At 45.4% G+C, this 23,542-nt stretch overlaps 1 protein-coding gene across 4 annotated transcripts in view; it reads right to left on the bottom strand.

Moving 5' to 3' along the window:
- Positions 1 to 23,542, bottom strand: part of DMTF1 (cyclin D binding myb like transcription factor 1) — a 288,329-nt gene that overhangs the window by 86,710 nt on the left and 178,077 nt on the right. For all 4 annotated transcript variants that reach the window (XM_063926916.1, XM_063926917.1, XM_063926918.1 and 1 more), the window contains exons 8-11: positions 20,844 to 20,876; positions 20,548 to 20,657; positions 17,631 to 17,859; positions 16,108 to 16,259 (exon numbers count right to left, since the gene is read on the bottom strand). In XM_063926916.1, the coding sequence (XP_063782986.1) occupies positions 16,108 to 16,259; positions 17,631 to 17,859; positions 20,548 to 20,657; positions 20,844 to 20,876 (524 nt within the window). The remainder of the gene's footprint in view (positions 1 to 16,107; positions 16,260 to 17,630; positions 17,860 to 20,547; positions 20,658 to 20,843; positions 20,877 to 23,542) is intronic.

Here is a 23,542-nt window from a genome sequence, read left to right on the forward strand (position 1 = left end):
TCAGTGAAAGTGTCAGTAGCCACTGGCACCACAATAGGTTGGTTTATGTGGAAAGATGCAACCACCTTTGGAAGAAAATGTTGCCAAGTTCTCAACTCTGCCCTATCTTCATGGAAGATCAGGTAAGGGCTCTTGTGAGACAGGGCCCCCAACTCAGACACCCGCCTTGCGGATGCCAAGGCCAAAAGCATCACCACTTTCCAAGTGAGAAATCTCCTGCAGAGGTTCAAACCAATCCGATTGAAGGAACTGCAACACCACATTAAGGTTCCATGGTGCCACTGGAGGCACAAATGGAGGCTGGATGTGCAGAACCCCTTTCACGAAGGTCTGAACTTCTGGAAGGGAGGGCAATTGTTTTTGAAAGAAAACTGATAAGGCCGAAATCTGGACCTTGATTGAACCCAATCTAAGGCCCGCATCCACACCAGCCTGCAGTAAATGAAGAAAACGTCCCAACTTAAACTCTTCCGTAGGAGCCTTCTTGGATTCACACCAAGACACATATTTCAAATACGGTGGTAATGTTTAGACGTTACTCCTTTCCTGGCCTGAATAAGAGTGGGGATGACTTCCTTGGGAATACCCTTTCGGGCTAGGATCCGGCGCTCAACAGCCATGCCGTCAAACGTAGCCCGGTAAGTCTTGATACACACACGGCCCCTGCTGTAGTAGGTCCTCTAGAGGAGGAAGAGGCCGAGGATCTTCTATGAGCAACTCCTGAAGATCTGGATACCAAGCCCTCCTTGGCCAGTCTGGGGCAATGAAGATTGCTCGAACTCTTGTTCTTCTTATTAATTTGAGAACTTGTGGAATCAGTGGAAGTGGAGGGAAAACATATACCGACCGAAACACCCACTGGGTCACCAGTGCATCCACTGCTATTGCTTGAGGGTCTCTCGACCTGGAACAATATCTCTGAAGCTTCTTGTTTAGACGAGATGCCATCATGTCTACTTGAGGAATTACCCAAAGACTTGTCACCTCTGCGAAGACTTCTTGGTGGAGGCCCCACTCTCCTGGATGAAGATCGTGTCTGCTGAGGAAGTCTGCTTCCCAGTTGTCCACTCCCGGAATGAAAATTGCTCACAGAGCTCTTACATGTCTTTCTGCCCAGAGGAGAATCCTTGTCACCTCTGCCATTGCCGCTCTGCTTTACGTTCCGCCTTGCCTGTTTATGTACGCGACTGCTGTTACATTGTCCGACTGGATCTGCATGGAATGATCTTGAAGAAGATGTACCGCTTGTAGAAGGCCGTTGTAAATGGCTCTCAATTCCAGAACGTTTATGTGAAGGCAGGCTTCCTGACTTGACCATTTTCCTTGGAAGCTTTCCCCCTGTGTGACAGCTCCCCAACCTTGGAGACTTGCATCCGTGGTTACCAGGACCCAGTCCTGAATCCCGAACCTGCGTCCCTCTAGTAGGTGAGAACTGTGTAGCCACCACAGGCTTTGGATGACAGGATTATCTTCCGGTGCATGTGTAGGCGGGACCCGGACCACTTGTCCAACAGGTCCCACTGGAATACTCTGGCATGAAAGCGGCCAAACTGTATGGCCTCGTAGGCCGCTACCATTTTCCCCAACAACCGAATGCATTGATGGATCGACACGCTTGTTGGTTTCAATATTTGTTTGACCAATTTCTGGATTTCCAGAGGCTTTTCCACTGGAAGAAAAACTCTCTGTACTTCTGTGTCCAGAATCATCCCTAAAAAGAACAATCTTGTCGTTGGTTCCAACTGCGACTTTGGAAAATTCATGATCCAACCGTGTTGTTGGAGCATTGACAGGGAGAGTGTGATGTTCTGCACCAACTGTTCCCTGGATCTCGCTTTTATCAGGAGATCGTCCAGATAAGGAATTATATTGACTCCTTTTTGACAAAGGAGGACCACCTGGAACTGGTAATGGCAATCCTGTACTGCGAATCTCAGATAAGCTTGGTGAGGAGGATAAATGGGAACATGCAAGTAAGCATCCTTTATGTCAACTGACACCATGAATTCCCCCTCCTCCAGAATGGAAATCACTGCCCTCAGGGATTCCATCTTGAACTTGAACCTTTTCAGGTAGCGATTCAGATTTTTCAGGTTTAAAATCGATCTGACCGAGTCGTCCGGCATCGGAACTAGGAAGAGGCTTGAATAAAAACCTTCTCCTTGCTGTGGCAAGGGTACCAGGACAATGACCTGATCCTGACATAAATTTTTTGAATTGCCGTTGTTACTGCCTCTCTTTCTGGAAGAGAAGCTGGCAAGGTCGATTTGAAAAATCGGCATGGCGGGACGTCTTGAAACTCCAGTTTATACCCATGGGACACTATTTGTAAGACCCATGGGTCCAGGCCAGATTGGATCCAGATTTGACTGAAAAGTTTCAGACATGCTCCCACCTGAGCGGACTCCCGCAAGGCAGCACCAGCGTCATGCTGAAGATTTGGCAGAAACAGGGGTTGACTTCTGCTCCTGGGATCCTGGAGACGCTGCGGATTTCTTTCCTCTTCCCCCTTCCTCTTCCTGCAAAGAAGGGGGAACCTTTGGCCTTTTTGTATTTGTTGGGCCGAAAGGACTGCATATGAGAGTGATGTGTCTTTTTCGCCGGTGCAGGAGCATAAGGCAAGAATGTCGACATACCTGCGGTAGCCGCCGAGACTAACGCATCCAGCCCATCACCAAATAAGGCCTCACCTTTATACGGGAGAGCCTCCATATTTCTTTTGGAATCTGCATCAGCATTCCACTGGCGAATCCACAATGCCCTCCGAGCCGATACTGCCATGGTAGCGGCTGTTGAACCCAAGAGTCCAATATCCTTCATAGCTTCTAGCATGTATGCAGCAGCGTCTTTGATATGACCTAACGTTAGGAGTATTTTCGATAGCACGACTCCCCCACGCGCAAGCAATGGTGGGTCTGAGCAGCGTACCATTGGCCACATAAATAGATTTTAACGTAGTCTCCATTTCGCGGTCTGCCGGCTCCTTTAGTGAAGCCGTCCCAGGCGCAGGGAGAATCACCTTTTTTGTTAACCTTGACAGTGCACTGTCTAACACCGGGGGTGATTCCCATCTTTTCCTGTCCTCTAATGGGAAAGGATAAGCAACCTGAATCCTTTAGGGAATATGAAATTTCTTTTCAGGATTCATCCAAACTCCCTCAAAAAGAGTATTTAGCTCATGGGAAGGAGGGAAAGTTACCTTACATTTATTTTCCTTATAGAAATAAGCCTTCTCCTGAGGTACTGTAGGGTTTCTGTAACTTCTAAGACCTCCTTTATAGCAACAATCATATATTGTACGCTTTTTGCCAATTTGGGATCTATCCCCCTGGAATCACTATCGTCGACACAGGAATCAGAGTCCGTGTCGGTATCGGTATGTACAATGTTTGCAATCTCTTATGTGACCCAGAGGGGTCGCCTGCGGATGAAAGGGCAGAACTATAAAAAATCACATCTTCCACTGATTTTCTCCAGCTTTCTGCATGAGACTCAGACTTATCTAATCTCCTACTGATATGATTCACACTATCACGTATTTCTTTCACCCATTCAGGCTCGTGGTGTGCCGGCAGCGCCACCACATTATAACTCTGTGTCCCTAAAATGGCTCCCTCAGAGGAAGGACTTGCTGCCTCAGACATGTCACACACATGCACAAACACACCACAGACACTCCGGGACTTATAGGGGACAGACGCACAGTAAAATCTGTCAGAAGGACACAGATAGGAGCAGCCAGTTCACAAACCCAGCGCCAGTAACACAATGCCTGTGAAACACCAAAATGCCCACTGACATGCAGCGCTTTTTTATAATGTCAATACACAATATAAAGCACCAATTTCACTGTGCCCCCCATGTTTAGCACCCTGATACTTGTATTCAGTAGTGTAGGAGGACCAGTGTTTTCTCTGCCGCCTGAGGAGAGAAAATGGCGCTGAGCAGTGTGCTGGCTGACTGAGGAGGAAGCTCCGCCCCCGTAATGGCACGTTTCTCCTCAGCATTTCTGAGGTAAATTTTTATACTGGCGGGGGTAGGACTGTGCCTCGGCATCTTATGCCCCTTTTCAGCCAGTTTTATAAGGTTTCATGCTGCCCAGGGCGCCCCCCGCGCCCTGCACCCTGCAGTGCCTGTATATGTGTGGGCAACATGGCGCGCTGCGCTCCCGCCAGCCGCGCGGTACCTTTAGCCGTCACCTTGATTGAAGATCTCTCTTCTAACGCTCACCTGTCTTCTGACTTCTGGCTCTGTGAGGGGGGTGACGGCGTGCTGTGGGAGTGAGCATCTAGGCACAGCTAGCGTTCAGTTCCCTTCAGGAGCTAATGGTGTCCTGTCTGCCAGAAGCAGAGCCATGAAACTCTTCAGGAAGTTGGTTCCTACTTCTGCCCCCTCAGTCCCACGAAGCAGAGAGACTGTTGCCAGCAGTCCTCCCGGAAAATAAAAAAACCTAACATAAGTCTTTTCAGAGAAACTCCGTAGAGCTCCCCTGGAGTGCATCCAGTCTGCCTGGGCACATTTCTAAAACTGAGGTCTGGAGGAGGGGCATAGAGGGAGGAGCCAGTTCACACCCTTGAAAAGTCTTAAAGTGCCCATGGCTCCTGCGGAACCGTCTATACCCCATGGTACTGAAGTGGACCCCAGCATCCTCTAGGACGTATGAGAAAGATCATTAACGTTCACTAACGGATTGTGCTGTAAGCCTAAATAGACTAATATTTACAGTGAGAAGTTTCTAAGTACTATGTTAATGGCGGGTGATTGTTAGCAATACATTAGTATAGTTTTATGCAGAAGACACTGAAAATCCATGATGAAGTGAAGTAGTATTGAAGTCAGAGTAAAACCAATATTCATTAAGTGATACCAATGCTGAATGAATGAACATCTGCATAAGCATAGCAATGGCAATATGTAATAGCCTGTGATGTGCAGGCAGTTCTGCAAGTCTGCCACATTTCTTAAAGCTGCAATTATTTACAAGGCAAAACTAGGTCTGTTTTGCCTTTTAAAAGATTGCCGCTTTAAAAATACGGGCACTCTCGTAGAACTTACCACACAGCCTGCACAGCGCAGGCTATTACATATTTCCCCAAGTGCGATACCTATGATAAACAGTAATATAATAATAATAATAATAATAATAATAATATAATGGGCAGTACGGATGGTTTCATGGCTGGCATTACTGCTTCACAGCACTGAGGTCATGGGTTCAATTCTCACCATGGCTCTGTGTGGAGTTTGTATATTCTCCCCGTACTTGCGTGGGTTTCCTCCGGGTACTCTGGTTTCCACCCACAATCCAAAAATATGCTGGCAGGTTAATTGGCTCCCAACAAAAATTAACCCTAGTTAACCCTAGTGTGTTTACATGTGGTAGGGAATATAGATTGTAAGCTCCACTGGGGCAGGGACTGATGTGAATGGCCAAATATTCTCTCTGTAAAAGCGCTGCGGAATATGTGCGCACCATATAAATAACTGGTAATAAATAATAAGTAATAATAATAACTGTTCTATTTATCTCCCCACTCCTTAGTTAACCATACAGCTCCTGCATTCTACTTATTTAACACATGCAATGCCTGTAAAGGCAGGATATAAGACACAAAAAGAAAGAAAAGTGAGAAGATCAGTTAACAAATGTCTCATATAAAAGTATTTAATAGGAGGACAGAGGCAACAAGAATGGTCCAAATATAAAGAAAAAAGATTGATTGCCTAGTGCTAGCCATGGCCCAATGTCACTAAAAAAAGCAGGTATGGAATGTATGGGAGAGAATGGCAACCTACAGTATATCGCGCCATAGCAATAAGACTGATGTGACAGAATTGAACATGAACTTGCAACCATGATAACTACCCTAGACCTGCTTAACTTGAAATGAGCATGTTTACTGATGAGGAAACACCTAGAAGGCCATCTATCCAGATAGAAGAGGCAATGGAATAGATCACAAAACCACTACAAACCAAACTGAAGTCTAGAAAGGAAGACAAACTAAACATAAGAAATCTTTAATATGAAAAACATATTTCTACTAGCCCATGTTTTAAAACAAATAGAATGATCAGGAAATGCAATGTCCTATTAAATGTACAGCACAATTCTGATAGAGTGACTAACTGCTAACCCATGAGGCAGGGAGTCAGTGACATAGCAACACAGGGAGGCACCATGCTGGGCGCTCTCCTACAATAGGCATTAGCAGCAGGCTGACTAAAGAAATATTCAGGTAAAATAGATTCTGTTACATAGAATAGTAAAAAAAAATAAGATTTTACTCACCAGTAAATCTATTTCTCGTAGTCCGTAGTGGATGCTGGGGACTCCGTAAGGACCATGGGGAATAGACGGGCTCCGCAGGAGACTGGGAACTCTAAAGAAAGATTTAGTACTACCTGGTGTGCACTGGCTCCTCCCTCTATGCCCCTCCTCCAGACCTCAGTTAAGGAAACTGTGCCCGGAAGAGCTGACATTACAAGGAAAGGATTTTGGAATCCAGGGTAAGACTCATACCAGCCACACCAATCACACCGTATAACTTGTGATAAACTTACCCAGTCAACAGTATGAACAAACAACAGAGCATCAACAATGGATGCCCACATAACATAACCCTTTATTAAGCAATAACTATGTACACGTATTGCAGAAAATCCGCACTTGGGACGGGCGCCCAGCATCCACTACGGACTACGAGAAATAGATTTACCGGTGAGTAAAATCTTATTTTCTCTAACGTCCTAGTGGATGCTGGGGACTCCGTAAGGACCATGGGGATTATACCAAAGCTCCCAAACGGGCGGGAGAGTGCGGATGACTCTGCTGCACCGAATGGGCAAACACAAGGTACTCCTCAGCCAGGGTATCAAACTTGTAGAACTTAGCAAATGTGTTTGTACCCGACCAAGTAGCTGCTCGGCAAAGCTGTAATGCCGAGACCCCTCGGGCAGCCGCCCAAGAAGAGCCCACCTTCCTAGTGGAATGGGCTTTCACTGATTTTGGATGCGGCAAACCAGACGCAGAATTAGCCTGCTGAATCGTGCTACAGATCCAGCGAGCAATGGTTTGCTTTGAAGCAAGTCTTCCTGACTCCAGCCGTCCTGGCTACATAGATCTTCAAAGCCCTGACTACATCAAGCAACTTGGAATCCTCCAAGTCACGAGTAGCCGCAGGCACCACAATAGGTTGGATCAAATGAAAAGATGACACCACCTTCGGCAGAAATTGCAGACGAGTCCGTAATTCTGCCCTGTCCATATGGAAAACCAGATAGGGGCTTTTACATGACAAAGCCGCCAATTCTGACACACGCCTAGCCGAAGCCAAGGCCAATAGCATGACCACCTTCCACGTGAGATACTTTAGCTCCACGGTCTTAAGTGGCTCAAACCAGTGGGATTTCAGGAAACCCAACACCACGTTGAGATCCCAAGGTGCCACTGGTGGCACAAAAGGGGGCTGAATATGCAGCACTCCCTTAACAAACGTCTGAACTTCAGGAAGAGAAGCCAGTTCCTTTTGAAAGAAAATGGATAGGGCCGAAATCTGGACCTTTATGGACCCCAACTTCAGGCCCATAGTCACTCCAGACTGTAGGAAGTGCAGGAACCGACCCAGCTGGAATTCCTCTGTAGGGGCCTTCCTGGCCTCACACCAGGCAACATATTTTCGCCATATACGGTGATAGTGTCTTGCTGTCACGTCCTTCCTAGCCTTTATCAGCGTAGGAATAACTTCCTCCGGAATGCCTTTTTCCGCTAGGATCCTGCGTTCAACCGCCATGCCGTCAAACGCAGCCGCGGTAAGTCTTGGAACAGACAGGGCTTCTGTTGCAACAGGTCCTGTCTGAGAGGCAGAGGCCACGGGTCCTCTGTGAGCATTTCTTGCAGTTCCGGGTACCAAGTCCTTCTTGGCCAATCCGGAACAATGAGTATTGTTCTCACTCCTCTTCTTCTTACGATTCTCAGCACCTTGGGTATGAGAGGAAGAGGCGGAAACACATAGACCGACTGGAACACCCACGGTGTTACCAGTGCGTCCACAGCTATCGCCTGAGGGTCTCTTGACCTGGCGCAATACCTTTGTAGCTTTTTGTTGAGATGGGACGCCATCATGTCTACCTGTGGCAGTTCCCATCGATTGTAATCTGAGTGAAGACTTCGTGATGAAGTCCCCATTCTCCCGGGTGGAGGTCGTGCCGGCTGAGAAAGTCTGCTTCCCAGTTGTCCACTCCCGGAATGAACACTGCTGACAGTACTTGCACGTGATTCTCCGCCCAACGAAGAATCCTGGTGGCTTCCGCCATCGCCACTCTGCTTCTTGTGCCGCCCTGGCGGTTTACATGAGCCACTGCGGTGATGTTGTCTGACTGAATCAGCACCGGTTGGTTTCGAAGCAGAGGCTCCGCTTGACTCAGGGCGTTGTATATGGCCCTTAGTTCCAGGATATTTATGTGCAGACAAACCTCCTGACTTGACGACAACCCTTGGAAGTTTCTTCCCTGAGTGACTGCCCCCCACCCTCGGAGGCTCGCATCCGTGGTCACAAGGACCCAGTCCTGTATGCCGAACCTGCGGCCCTCGAGAAGGTGAGCACTCTGTAGCCACCACAGAAGAGACACCCTGGCCCTCGGGGACAGGGTGATCAGCCGATGCATCTGAAGATGCGATCCGGACCACTTGTCCAACAGATCCCATTGAAAGATCCTCGCATGGAACCTGCCGAAGGGAATGGCTTCGTATGATGCCACCATCTTTCCCAGGACTCGCGTGCAGCGATGCACCGACACCTGTTTCGGTCTTAAGAGGTCTCTGACTAGAGTCACGAGCTCTTGAGCCTTCTCTGCCGGGAGAAATACCTTCTTCTGGTCCGTGTCCAGAATCATGCCCAGAAAAGGCAGATGAGTTGTAGGAATCAGCTGCGACTTTGGGATATTCAGAATCCAGCCGTGCTGTTGCAGCACTTCCTGAGAGTGTGCTACGCTGATTAGCAACTGCTCTCTGGACCTCGCCTTTATGAGGAGATCGTCCAAGTATGGGATAATTGTGACTCCTTGCTTTCGAAGGAGCACCATCATTTCTGCCATTACCTTGGTAAATATTCTCGGTGCCGTGAAGAGCCCAAACGGCAACGTCTGGAATTGGTAATGACAGTCCTGTACCACAAATCTGAGGTACTCCTGATGAGGTGGATAAATGGGGACATGCAAGTAAGCATCCTTGATGTCCAGAGACACCATAAAATCCCCCTCTTCCAGGCTTGCAATGACCGCTCTGAGCGATTCCATTTTGAACTTGAATCTTTTCAGATAAATGTTCAGGGACTTTAAATTCAATATGGGTCTGACCGAACTGTCCGGTTTCGGTACCACAAACATTGTGGAATAGTATCCTCTTCCCTGTTGAAGGAGGGGAACCTTTACCACCACCTGCTGGAGATATAACTTGTGAATTGCCTCTAACACTACTTCCCGTTCCATTGGGGAAGCTGGCAGGGCCGATTTGAGGTAACGGTGAGGGGGCATCACTTCGAATTCCAGCTTGTATCCCTGAGACACAATCTGTATAGCCCAGGGATCCACCTGTGAGCGAACCCACTGGTGGCTGAAATTTCGGAGACGCGCCCCCACCGCTCCTGGCTCCTGTGGAGCCCCAGCGTCATGCGGTGGATTTAGTGGAAGCCGGGGAGGACTTCTGTTCCTGGGAACTTGCTGTATGGTGCAGCTTCTTTCCTCTACCCCTGCCTCTGGCAAGAAAGGACGCACCTCTGACCTTCTTGCTTCTTTGTGATCGAAAGGACTGCATTTGGTAATACGGTGCTTTCTTAGGCTGTGAGGGAATATATGGCAAAAAGTTTGACTTCCCAGCCGTAGCTGTGGAAACTAGGTCCGAGAGGCCGTCCCCAAACAATTCCTCACCCTTGTAAGGTAAAACCTCCATGTGCTTTTTTGGAGTCGGCATCACCTGTCCATTGCCGAGTCCACAGGACCCTTCTGGCAGAAATTGACATTGCATTTATTCTAGAGCCCAGTAGGCAAATGTCCCTCTGGGCATCCCTCATATATAGGACAGCATCTTTTATATGCCCCAGGGTCAGTAAAATGGTATCCTTGTCTAAGGTATCCATTTCCTCAGACAGATTATCTGTCCATGCTGCTACAGCACTACACATCCAGGCCGACGCAATTGCCGGCCTCAGTAGAGTACCTGAATGTGTATAAACAGACTTCAGGATACTTTCCTGCTTCCTATCTGCAGGATCCTTTAGGGCGGCCATATCCTGTGACGGCAGGGCCACCTTCTTAGATAAGCGTGTCAGAGCTTTATCTACCCTAGGGGAGGATTCCCAGCGCATCCTGCCCGTTGGCGGGAAAGGGTACGCCATAAGTAACCTTTTGGAAATCAGCACTTTCTTATCGGGGGAATCCCACGCTTTCTCACATAATTCATTTAACTCATGTGAAGGGGGAAAAGTCACCTCTTGCTTTTTCTCCCCATACATATAAACCCTCTTGTCAGGGACAGGGTTTACCTCTGATATGTGCAAAACATCCTTCATTACTATAATCATGTAGCGGATGGCTTTAGCCATTTTAGGCTGCAATTTTGCATCATCGTCATCGACACTGGAGTCAGAATCCGTGTCGATATCTGTGTCAACAATTTTGGATAGTGGGCGCTTCTGAGACCCTGACGGCCTCTGCGCTGTAGGATCAGGCATGGGCTGAGACCCCGACTGTCCCAAGGCATCAGCTTTATCCAACCTTTTATGTAAGGAGTTTACATTATCATTTAACACCTTCCACATATCCATCCAATCAGGTGTCGGCGCCGTCGGCGGAGACACGTCATTCATCTGCACTTGCTCTGCCTCCACACAGCCCTCTTCGTCAAACATGTCGACACACGCGTACCGACACACCACACACACAGGGGATGCTCTATATGAGGACAGGACCCCCACAAGGCCTTTTGGAGAGACAGAGAGAGAGTAGGCCAGCACACACCCCAGCGCTATATGACCCAGGAATCACACAGTAACTTAGTGTTCACCCAGTAGCTGCTGTATATATAATTAATGCGCTAAATTTATGTGCCCCCCCTCTCTTTTTACCCTTTCTACTGTGAGTCTGAGGGGAGAGCCTGGGGAGCTTCCTCTCAGCGGAGCTGTGGAGAGAAAATGGCGCTGGTGAGTGCTGAGGAAGAAGGCCCCGCCCCCTCAGCGGCGGGCTTCTGTCCCGCGATTTTGTGTAAAATTAATGGCGGGGGCTCATGCATATAACAGTGCCCAACTGTATATATGCTGCTTTTGCCAGGAGGTACTTAATTGCTGCCCAGGGCGCCCCCCCCTGCGCCCTGCACCCTACAGTGACCGGAGTGTGTGGGCTGTGCGCTACCTCATATGAAGACAGGAGTCTTCTGCCGCCGATTTTGACGTCTTCTTGCTTCAACCCGCCGGCTTCTGTCTTCTGGCTCTGCGAGGGGGATGGCGGCGCGGCTCCGGGAACGGACGACAAGGTCAGGTTCCTGTGTTCGATCCCTCTGGAGCTAATGGTGTCCAGTAGCCTAAGAAGCGCAACCTAGCCGCAGTTAGTAGGTTTGCTTCTCTCCCCACAGTCCCACGTAGCAGAGAGTCTGTTGCCAGCAGAAGCTCTCTGAAAATACAAAACCTAACTAAAATACTTTCTTATTAGCAAGCTCAGGAGAGCTCACTAAAATGCACCCAGCTCTGTCCGGGCACAGATTCTAACTGAGGTCTGGAGGAGAGGCATAGAGGGAGGAGCCAGTGCACACCAGTAGTACTAAATCTTTCTTAGAGTGCCCAGTCTCCTGCGGAGCCCGTCTATTCCCCATGGTCCTTACGGAGTCCCCAGCATCCACTAGGACGTTAGAGAAAAAAAAAAATTATAGAAAGCAAATAATCTGGTTAGTTAGTGCCTAGAAATGATTACAGATAGCACTAAACAATATAAACATGAGGAGGAGGGGTGTGGTATGGAAGGTAGATAACTAGGTCGACAGTGTCTAGGTCGACCACTACTGGTCGACAGTAACTAGGTCGACAGTTTAAAATGTTGACATGAGTTTTTTATGTTTTTTTGGTGTCGTTTTCTTCATAGAGTGACCGGGAACCCCAATTAGTGCACCGTGTCCCCTTGCATGGCTCGCAAGCAAGGTGCCTCGCTTCGCTCGGCACTGATTACCGTTCCAATCGTAGTCCATGTGGATTGTTAAATATGAAAAAGTTAAAAAAAAAGGAAAAAATCGTGAAAAACTCATGTCGACCTTTTGACCTAGAACATGTTGACCTAGAGACCCTGTCGGCCTAGTTACTGTCGACCAATAGTGGTCGACCTAGATAGTGTCGACCTAGAGACCGGATCCCGAGGAGATGGATGGAAGTAGTGAGGAACAGGGTTTCTTCTTAAAACACATCTAGATGATAAAGCTAAAATCACATCTGCAGAGCAAAGCCGAAATGTCAATATATTATTTATTGAATGCACTATCTATATTGGTCGAAAGAGTTGCATATGCAATTGCGGTCGAATTCGCGGCAATTTTCGCCGTTTTTCAAATTCGACCAAATTCGCCAGGTGAATTCCGGAAGGTGGCTTCCGGAATTCACCATATTCAATGAAAAACGGATTCGCCAGGGTCGCGGGCGAAAATCGGCCGATTTGGCGGATTTTGCCGCGATTTTAAAAAACGGGAAAAATCGTGAAAAACCCGAAAAAAAAATGGCGTGGGGTCCCCCCCCAAAGCATAACCAGCCTCGGGCTCTTTGAGCTGGTCCTGGTTCTAAAAATGCAGGGGAAAAATTGGCCAGGGATCCCCCGTATTTTTAAAACCAGCACCGGGCTCTGCGCCTGATGCTGGTGCCAAAAATACGGGGGACAAAAAGAGTAGGGGTCCCCCGTATTTTTAACACCAGCATCGGGCTCCACTAGCTGGACAGATAATGCCACAGCCGGGGGTCACTTTTATGCCGTGCCCTGCGGCCGTGGCATTAAATATCCAACTAGTCACCCCTGGCCGGGGTACCCTGGGGGAGTGGGGACCCCTTCAATCAAGGGGTCCCCCCCCCCAGCCACCCAAGGGCCAGGGGTGAAGCCCGAGGCTGTCCCCCCCCATCCAATGGGCTGCGGATGGGGGGGCTGATAGCCTTTGTGAAAATTAAAAGATATTGTTTTTTCCAGTAGTACTACAAGTCCCAGCAAGCCTCCCCCGCAAGCTGGTACTTGGAGAACCACAAGTACCAGCATGCGGGAGAAAAACGGGCCCGCTGGTACCTGTAGTACTACTGGGGAAAAAATACCCAAATAAAAACAGGACACAGACACCTTTGACAGTAAAACTTTATTACACACTACCGACACACACATACTTACCTATGTTGACACGCCGACTGCCACGGTCTCCGACGATCCGAGGGTACCTGTGAAAAAATGATACTCACCTTCCAGCGTCCAGAGAGATAAATCCACGTACTTGTTAAAAAAAAAGAAAACGCAAAAACCCGAGCCATACCGGACTAGAAAGGGGTCCAATGTTTTCACATCAGACCCCTTTCTCCCGAATGCCGGGACATCACGTGACTCCTGTCACTGATGTCCCTTCAGCCAATCAGGAAGCGCTACTGCCGTTGCGCTCACCTGATTGGCTGAGCGCTGTCTGTACTGTGACAGCGCCTCGCAAAGCCGCTCCATTACTTTCAATGGTGGGAACTTTGCGGGTAGCGGTGGGGTCACCCGCCGGTCAGCCGCTGACCGGCGGGTGACCTTACCGCTAGCCGCTAAGTTCCCACCATTGAATATAATGGAGGGAGCTGTGCGATGCGCTGTCACAGTGCAGACAGCGCTCAGCCAATCAGGTGAGCGCAACGAAGTTGCGCTTCCTGATTGGCTTAGAGACCTGTCTGTGACAGCTGTCACTGACAGGTCTCATTCGTGGAAAGGTGTCCCATGTGTCAGCATGGGACCCCTTTCAGTCCGGCATGGAGCGGGTGTTCGCTTTGTTTTTTTGCCAAGTACGTGGATTTATCTCTGGACCATGGCTGAGGTGAGTATATTGAACTTTTCTTTTCAGGTATCCGTGGATTCTACATGGAGAAGAGGACCGATGTCGGCGTGTGAACATAGGTATGTGTGTGTCGACGTATGAAATAAAGTTTTACTGTCGACGGTGTGTGTGTCCTGTTTTTATTTGGGTATTTTTTTCCCAGTAGTACTACAGGTACCAGCGGGCCCGTTTTTCTCCCGCATGCTGGTACTTGTGGTTCTCCAAGTACCAGCTTGCGGGGGAGGCTTGCTGGGACTTGTAGTACTACTGCAAAAAACAATATCTTTTTATTATCACAAAAGGCTATCAGCCCCCCCATCCGCAGCCCATTGGATGGGGGGGGACAGCCTCGGGCTTCACCCCTGGCCCTTGGGTGGCTGGGGGGGGGGGACCCCTTGATTGAAGGGGTCCCCACTCCCCCAGGGTACCCCGGCCAGGGGTGACTAGTTGGATATTTAATGCCACGGCCGCAGGGCACGGCATAAAAGTGACCCCCGGCTGTGGCATTATCTGTCCAGCTAGTGGAGCCCGATGCTGGTGTTAAAAATACGGGGGACCCCTACTCTTTTTGTCCCCCGTATTTTTGGCACCAGCACCAGGCGCAGAGCCCGGTGCTGGTTTTAAAAATACGGGGGATCCCCTGTCAATTTTTTCCCCGCATTTTTAGAACCAGGACCAGCTCGAAGAGCCCGAGGCTGGTTATGCTTTGGAGGGGGGACCCCACGCCATTTTTTTTTATGATTTTACCGTTCCAGCATTAAAAAAAAAATTAAAAAAAATGTAATATTTTAAAAAAAATATAAATAATATTTGTGCCTCCAAAAAAAAAAGTACCTAATCCCTTCTAATATAAATAGATCTTCTATTCCCAGAAAAAAAAACACAAAAAAAAACATGTTTAAAATTTTTTTATTTGTTTTCACCCTCCAAAGTGTGGCGGATTGAAAATGACGAATTTGCTGTCTAAAAGCCCTGCTGTCGAATTTCCAAACTTGAATTGAATATGCTTTGGTCGAATTGCAGCACTTGTATCATTGCAGAAAAGTCGAATTTGCAAAAATTCGAATTTCAAAAAGTCGAATTTTGAAAGTCCGTTTTTTGGTCGGAAAGCACTGAATTGCATAGGCGATTTTTTTTTTGGTCGAAAATGACCCGAAATTCGACAATTTCGGGAATTCGACCGCAATTGCATATACCCCATAATTACTTTACAATGATAAAACAGGGAATTCCATACACCAACAAAAAACGGTGACTCACTTTTGGCCTGCACACATACTGACACATACAAGCTGTGCAGAAATAAAAAAATCCAGGTACGTCATATGAAGAGTCAAAAACAATGAAATTATAAGCACCAAGACCATAATCTCTAAATGTTTGGGATACAGTACAAGTTTTAATATCTGCACATTTTATAGGTCTTAAACTAAAGGTGGGTACACACTGAAAGATATATCTGCCGATCAATTGATCGGCAGATATATTTATAGACGGATCGGGCAGTATGTTGAACATACACAGTGCCCGATCCGTCGGTGACTGACGTCATGAACTGGGCGGGCGTGTACACACGCCCGCCCAGTTCAACTGTTAATCACCACCGGCCGCCGCAGCAACCGCCCATACACACACAGCGACGCGCCAATATATCAGTAGATATATTGCCCGTTGGCTGTGCTGCGGGGCCGACGCAATACGTCTGTGAACGACGGAGTTCACAGACGTATCGGCCGTACACACTGGCTGACGGACCCGCGATATATCGGCCGTTCAAGAGAATGGCCGATATATCGGCCAGTGTGTACGGGCCTTAAGTGACTTAGCTCAGTGTGCATGTTAAGAATATTAATTCTAACCAATTCTGCTTATTGTGTGAAAACGTTTATTTTTGTTTGCATAAAGTAAAATAAGTAGAAGAATTCTATATTATAGGCACATACTGTTTGCAATAAGAACCAAAGCAAGATCCTGTAAGTGCTTTTTAACCAAGGGCACTGAATTTCTTGACAATGGTTTTAACTAATGTACATTACCAGGAAAGGAAACGTCTTTGTGGTTTGCAATTTGCCTCTTGACAGTCCACCATTTACTTCTCAGCCACTGAGGTGAGCGGACACTGCTCCAACCTTCTGCCAATATATCCCAGTTAATGTCATTTTCATCCAACACGCCAAGCTCTGTTATTCTAGTGTGTAAAAAATATACATATATATATATATATATATATATATATATAAGGGAAAGGAGAATAAAATATTTACTGTATTTTTTAAATTATTTAATTTCAGAAAATTTGTAAGTACCATATATTTTTTTCTATTACACTCTGATGCGTAACACGCACTGGATCTCAGGGAGAAAACCCAGAACAAACAGCTGCCCTTGCTCCTCACTTTGCCCGATACAGCTCTTCTCTTACACAACACGTGTCTGCGTCTATTCAGATGCTACCTTGAACCTCTCTTCCTTGGCTTTAATAGTGGGGTCACAAAACACAAGCTATTTTTTATATGTGGGGTTTTTTTTTTAAACAAAATCTATTTTTAGACCCTATGTGTATAACGTACAGTTCTTCTATTTGCTATCTTTTGACGAGTACTAGAAGCATTTTTACTGACCATAAGAGATGGGACACAATAAAAGGACACTTTTAATGTTTTTTCCATTGCATTTCCTTATGAAAACATTTATAAAGTTGTCAATAACTCAACTTTCAGCCACAGGTTTTAGCATTTGTCCCATAATAACAATGTGATGTAACGCGTGGCATGGTAAGGTTAATAAAAAAAATAAAAAAATAAAAAAGACGGGACCATATAAAGCTACAAGTGTGTCCTCATACACTACTGCTACAGTCGCACCAAATAGACCTTCTTGTTGCACAAGATCCCGTGGGATTCTGCTAGCACCAGGCATCTTTTTCACATGAAAATGCGTCTTAGTAATACGGTGTAGCTAGTATGCACCAGGAGACTGCATGGATTTATTTAGTATGCAACACTCGTATATCTTTGTGCGACTGAGTCTGACTCTGTATTTGAAGTGCTACAATTAGATGGCCACATTTTTTTTCCATGCCAAGTTCTGTTGTGCTTCGTATACAGACTCAGTCACACACATACAAGTTTTGCACCTTAAATTAATCAGCAGTCTCCATTACAGCGCAATAGGTTGCATTATTGGGCCACAATGACAAAAAAGACGATGCCTGATACTAGCAGAGTCGCAAGGGACTTGGCGGGTCACAGGGCATATTGAGGCTATGTGCATGAGGACACATTTGTATCATATGTCATAATAAAGTATTAAGAAAAATTAAAAACAATTTTGAGAGTAGCATATAGGAAGCACCACATTACATGCCGCAACATCTCAGCACTAATAAGAAAGTGCATTATCCCATATAACAAAAACTTACACCCATACACTCGACATGTTCAATTCCACATGCTTTTTGGAAGCTTGATGCAAAGTGTGATATTTGATATAATAAATGTTGGAATATGAATCTCATATTAGTTGAAAATGAAATCCAAATAACGAGGACTAGTCAAACCTCAAAATTAAATTGATTTCATCTTCTTTGGTCCATTGTGTTCCACCACTCTGCTTCCAATTCAAATAGTTTAACCACTTGGAACGACATTGTTTTTCTGAGCGTGTTCCTACTCGTTCTGCCACTGAAGCCCAGGAGACTCCTTGTGTCACTATATCACCGGCTTCTGTACCAGTTAGTTCATGGACAACATCTGTTAACCGTCGCTCTTCTTCATCAGTCCACTTCCCTGAAAAATTAGATAACTGTACTAAATGTTACCCCATTTAACAGACTAGAACAGCAAAATAACATCTACCTTGAATTAAGACAAATGCACTAGTTCTCTGTTGCAGGTCTTGACAGACTACGCCTACCAGGTTACTATAGAACCTAAACATTGAGCCATGGCATCTCAGTGCTGGGGAGTTGTATCCTGCATGATTTAGGACAATTCGTTTTGCTTTTTAGATCAAGCTGGTTTTATTCCAAGCAGCACTGTGGTAAAAGTTAGATATTTGTTTTGAGGTTCCTCTTCCAGTCAATGACATGCCATTACTGACCATTCCTACTAGTGTTACTTGGTCACCAGATACCGCCGTTGCTTGCACACTTAGAATAGAGAATATCTTTATATGGGGATTTGCTGCCCTTTTAGGTCACTCTGCTCACAGTTTGGAGTGGGGTAATCCAGCTCCTCATCCCCCAGTCAGCACATTTTCACAAATCTTGTATGTGAATCAGCCTGGACCTTTACAAAAGTTTTAAAACTATGCTGGAAAGGGTGTACTTGCTCTCAGCTCATGAGCAACCAGGATAATAAGACTTCACAGTTGTCTCTCCACCCTGGTGCAATTAAATCTGGGCTGGATGATTTAATATTTAAATCCTCTGCATAGAGGCAATGATGATTGATGCAAGGGATAATGATGCAGGATTGGGGTTAGTGATAATGAAGAGGACAGGATAGCGATAATGATGAAGATGAAACATTAATAAGTGGATTATCAAGAGAGGTGAATGATGATGGGTATATTTTTGAGAAGAAGCAGAAGATTAAGTGTGTAATAGTGATGCTGAGGAAGGGGGCGAATGTGTTTAAAAAGTGAAAGGAAGCATAGGGGTATATTTACTAAGGTTCCAATTTTGTCCGAGTTTTTTTTTCTTTTTTCTAAGTGTCATCTCTGGAATTTACGAAGCACAAATATCGCCAGTGTTGGGGTTACTCGTAATGGTTTTCATGGCAGAGGGCAGAAATACGAATTAATAGACCATCGGTCAAACGCGGCTGTTTGTTTATACAATACGGGAATTTACTATTCATTCGTATTTTGGTGTTTGTCCCTGAATGTTCAATTGCGGTTGTATTTTTTTTGCTAATCGTAAGAAAAAGCAGCAAAAAAATAGACCTGCTTTTTCCTGGGGTGTTTTGATAGTCATGCACGGATCACTGAGATCCGTGCATGCTTATCTGTGGGAAATTTATGCTTAGTAAATTAGCGTAGATGAATTCAAAAAGTTGCAGTAAAAAAGTCCGATAAAAATCGAGATTAAACTCCCAACAAATCGGCACAAACACGAATTTTAGTAAATATACCCCATAAAGAATAGAACCGAGCTAGCGATAGAGGAGTGAAATAATGACCAAAAAAAAAAAAGGGATGGAAATAGAAGGCTAAAGAGAAGGGGTGCATGGACTGAATGGGATATAATGTCTGTAAGAGGGTGGATATGACTTGCTATTAGTACGCTTACTCAATTTCCCCTTTACCCTTCCAGAGTGGCAAAACACGCCATCACTACTATAATGTAATTTTAACAGTGTTAACCAGCACCAGACTGATTCACATATAAGTGAATCAACCTAAAGTGGCTAAAGCAGTGGTTTCCAAACTTTTTTTAATCACGGCGCCGTAGAATATCAGAATTTTTTTCACGGCACCCCTAGCCCAAAAATTTCTTATTGAGAAATTTAGAAAGAAATTAAGTAGATCGCGTTTATATGTCATCCTTAGGGTCAGTTGTGTGGTGAGGGACAAGCTTTGCTTCTGTTTGGCCTCACATTTTATGACTGGCAGCCACCAGCACTGGTTTTGCCTATTATCTGAACCATGAGTAACCATTGAGGGCACCCCTGCAAGTGTCCCGAAGCACCCCAGGGAGCCACGGCACAAAGTTTGGGAACCTCTGGGCTAAAGGAACAATGGGCTGTTTTATCCCCTGCCAATCTGTGAGTAAAAACTGTATAACATGTAAGGTTTATTTCATCTGTTCTTGTCTGTGAATGTGTATAATCGGGAGGCGGTCGTTAGGTCGACATACACTGGGTCGACCATTGGAGGTCGACATGTGCTTTTTCACAATTATTTTCATTTTTTTCACCTTTTTCATACTTAACGATCCACATGGACTACAATTGGGAACGGTAACCTGTGCCGAGCCATGCGAGGGGATGCGGTGCACTAATTGAGGTTCCCCGTCACTTTACAAAGAAAACGACACCAAAAACAGTCAAAAAACTCATGTCAACCTTTTTCCATGTCGACCTAATGAATGTCAACCTAATGCATGTCGACCTAATGAACCACACCCGTATAATCACCTTTAAGTGATGTTTAACAGCTATTTTAAAAGTTACTACTGAGCAATAAAAACTACTTCATTATCCTATTCCAACAAGATGCCTATCATCTGCCGTCACCTATAGAATAGTTACCACTAATACATTCCTTGGCTTTCCTGTGTTGAACCCAATTCAACACTGTATGCATATTTTATTTAATATTTGTGAAAATAAGAATAGCTTCTATAAAAATGTGCCATCTCAATAACTGTTGGTAATAATAGGGGAATAATAATCATTAGATATTTATTTTAATAACACAATAAGGCAGACATCTAGATGAAAGTATAATTTCAATCTGAAGAGGTTTTGCACCTGTTTTACATGTCTCTTTCATTAGTCGACAGCGATCTTTCACGGATGAGGCACTGCGGCCCAGAGCAGCTCCTATTGTAGCCCAATCATTCCCATGCTTCACACGTAACCTTAAAGAAAACACAAGAAAAATAGCAATGTTTTATGGGGCTTGGCTATACCACTTAGTAATAATAGAAGACAGCAAGTGTACTTCACATCTTCCTTCTACCAAGGCCATGAAACAAATACAATGCCCTCTCCCTTAGATTTTACGTAACGGACATGAAACTTCACATGTATTGTATAGCACTTACTCTCTAAGTCTTTCAATCTCAGTACGTGTGTATCTGCAAGAGAGAAACATAACATCCACTGAAAACAGCTTTTGTATTTTGACAATTATGAAACATTATTTCTAAATGAAAAGCAAGTCTTTTATACGGCAGACTATTTTAATATGCAACTAAATACAAAATCTAATTAAAACAAAGAAATGTTTGTCATTTTAAAACACCTAAACTAGATAACTTATGACAATTCAGCTGTTGTGGAACGTTTCAGCACACACTAGTTGCATACCTCTGATCTGCAAATAGTGATATCAAATTAAAAACAAATGGTCTTGATGAATGTGGCAGTTGTGTCCCCTCAATGCCCTGATACAAAGTAATGGTACACTCAGACACGGGTGTGGGTTGATAGTTAGTCAATAGATAGACACCATACTGTATGTTAGAGACATTAGGTCGACAGGGTCAAAAGGTCGACACGAAAAAGGTAGACACCATGTTTTTTGCATTTTTGTGGTTTGTGTCATCTGGGACTCCCAATTGTAGAAAGGCTTACTATCGCAGGGCTCGCTTCGCTCGCCACGCTTCGGGCTCGGTGTCTCGCTGCGCTCACCATAAGGTTTATAACCAACTCTATGCTGACATGGATAGAGAAGGTATGAAATAGTCCAAAAACATGTTAAATTAAAAAAAAACAAAAACATTTGTCTATCTTTTTTATGGCGACAATTTCATGTCGACCTTTTGACCCTGTCGACCTAATGTCTGTCTAACATATGGTATCTATCTATTGAGTGTCTATCAACTGGGGTAAATTTACTAAGGTGGGAGTTTTTTTTAGAACTGGTGATGTTGCTAATAGCAACCAAGCAGATTCAACTTAATTTTCTAGCTGCTTCTAGAAGATAATAGATAGAATCTGATTGGTTGCTATGGGCAACATCACCAGTTCTAAAAAAACCTCCCACCTTAGTAAATTTACCCCACTGTCCTCAGCCTCTGCAATCTTTGTGCTTGACATACCTCTTGCTCTTTAAACTTCTGCTAGTGTCCTCCTTTCCCCAACATTTGCATGCTTAGCATAGCTGGAACACGCAGACATAAATGGTATTGTAGCGAAAAATAAATGTTCCCAACCCCACTTAAATAGATTCCCTTTTCTGACCATGTATTTCCCTAAGATCTGGACAGAACATTCTGAGAAAAGGTAAGCAAATACATTTTGGGATAATTTTTTGGCATTCCTCTATATCTGTCAAATGAACTATTAGAAGAAATAGAAAAACAATTAATCTCTTATTTTAGTCTGTGTTTTTCTCTAGTTAATAGAAAATAAAATAACAAAAGAATAATATATTTCTATATTATTTACGCTTGAGCAGAATGAAAAATAAAAATGAACAGCTGCTCATAAAGGTTATCTAAGTCCTATCTGAAATTGGTTAAGCCAAACTGAAGAGTTCTTCTATCATGATTGATATATTTTATGAGATGAAATATATTTCTAGTGCGAAACATGATGGCTCCAGGCTTTGAAATGATGCGAGAGGGAAAAAATGGAGAACGAAAGAACCAGTACAGATACCCACGTGGAGCTAGATTCTTTTATTTATTTTCCACATGTTGAATTATTGGGGTAATGCTAAGCGGGGAAAAAAATTTAATAATGGAGATAGAATAACGTGATGAAAAAATATATATATATTTGTGTATAAATGAAAACAAAGAATAAAAAACAGGCCATGTGTCGTCTCTTATTCTCATGCGTCACTTACCAAATTCTTTATTGAATTTAAGTGTTCCTATGCTCTGATTTTTTTGTGTACAATTTAGGTTCTGAATATAATTGCAACAAGTTCTATTACTGTACTTTATTATCATGTACTCTTCACTTATATGCAATTATAATACATGCTTTCATGCAGGGGCGTAGGGAGGGTGGTTCCAGTGGAGCTCGAGCTCCAGGCGCCCAAGACAGTACAGGGCGCTGCAGCTCAAATCCACCGGGACCTCCGTCTGGCCGCACGGAGCTCGCAGCTGTCAGTCACTGACAGTTGCGAGCCGGAGCAGTGTCAGCTCCCTCCCCTGCTCCATGCTTTGCGATGCACGGGCGGCTGACGTCATGACGTCAGACGCCCGACGGGTGGAGACGCGCCGCAGCCAGATGGGACAGGACTGCGGAGAAGGAGCAGCAGGAGCAGGACAGGTGAGTATTGTTTTGTTTGTGGTTTTTCCTTGTGTGTGTAAGCGGCGCACCAGGGTGCACAACTACTGGGGGCAAATATACAGGGGGCACAACTACTGGGGGCAAATATACAGGGAGCACAACTACTGTGGGCAAATATACAGGGGGCCCAACTACTGAGGGCAAATCTACAGGGAGCACAACTACTGGGGGCAAATCTACAGGGAGCACAACTACTGTGGGCAAATATACAGGGGGCCCAACTACTGGGGGCAAATCTACAGGGAGCCCAACTACTGGGGGCAAATCTACAGGGAGCACAACTACTGGGGGCAAATCTACAGGGAGCACAACTACTGTGGGCAAATCTACAGGGAGCACAACTACTGTGGGCAAATCTACAGGGAGCACAACTACTGGGAGCAAATCTACAGCGAACACAACTACTAGGGGCAAATCTACAGGGGGCACAGCTACAGGGGGCACAACTACAGGTGGCAAATCTACCGCTGGCACAACTACTGGGTGCACCACTACT

Source organism: Pseudophryne corroboree, chromosome 6 (assembly GCF_028390025.1).
Source record: "Pseudophryne corroboree isolate aPseCor3 chromosome 6, aPseCor3.hap2, whole genome shotgun sequence".
NCBI lineage: Eukaryota > Metazoa > Chordata > Amphibia > Anura > Myobatrachidae > Pseudophryne > Pseudophryne corroboree.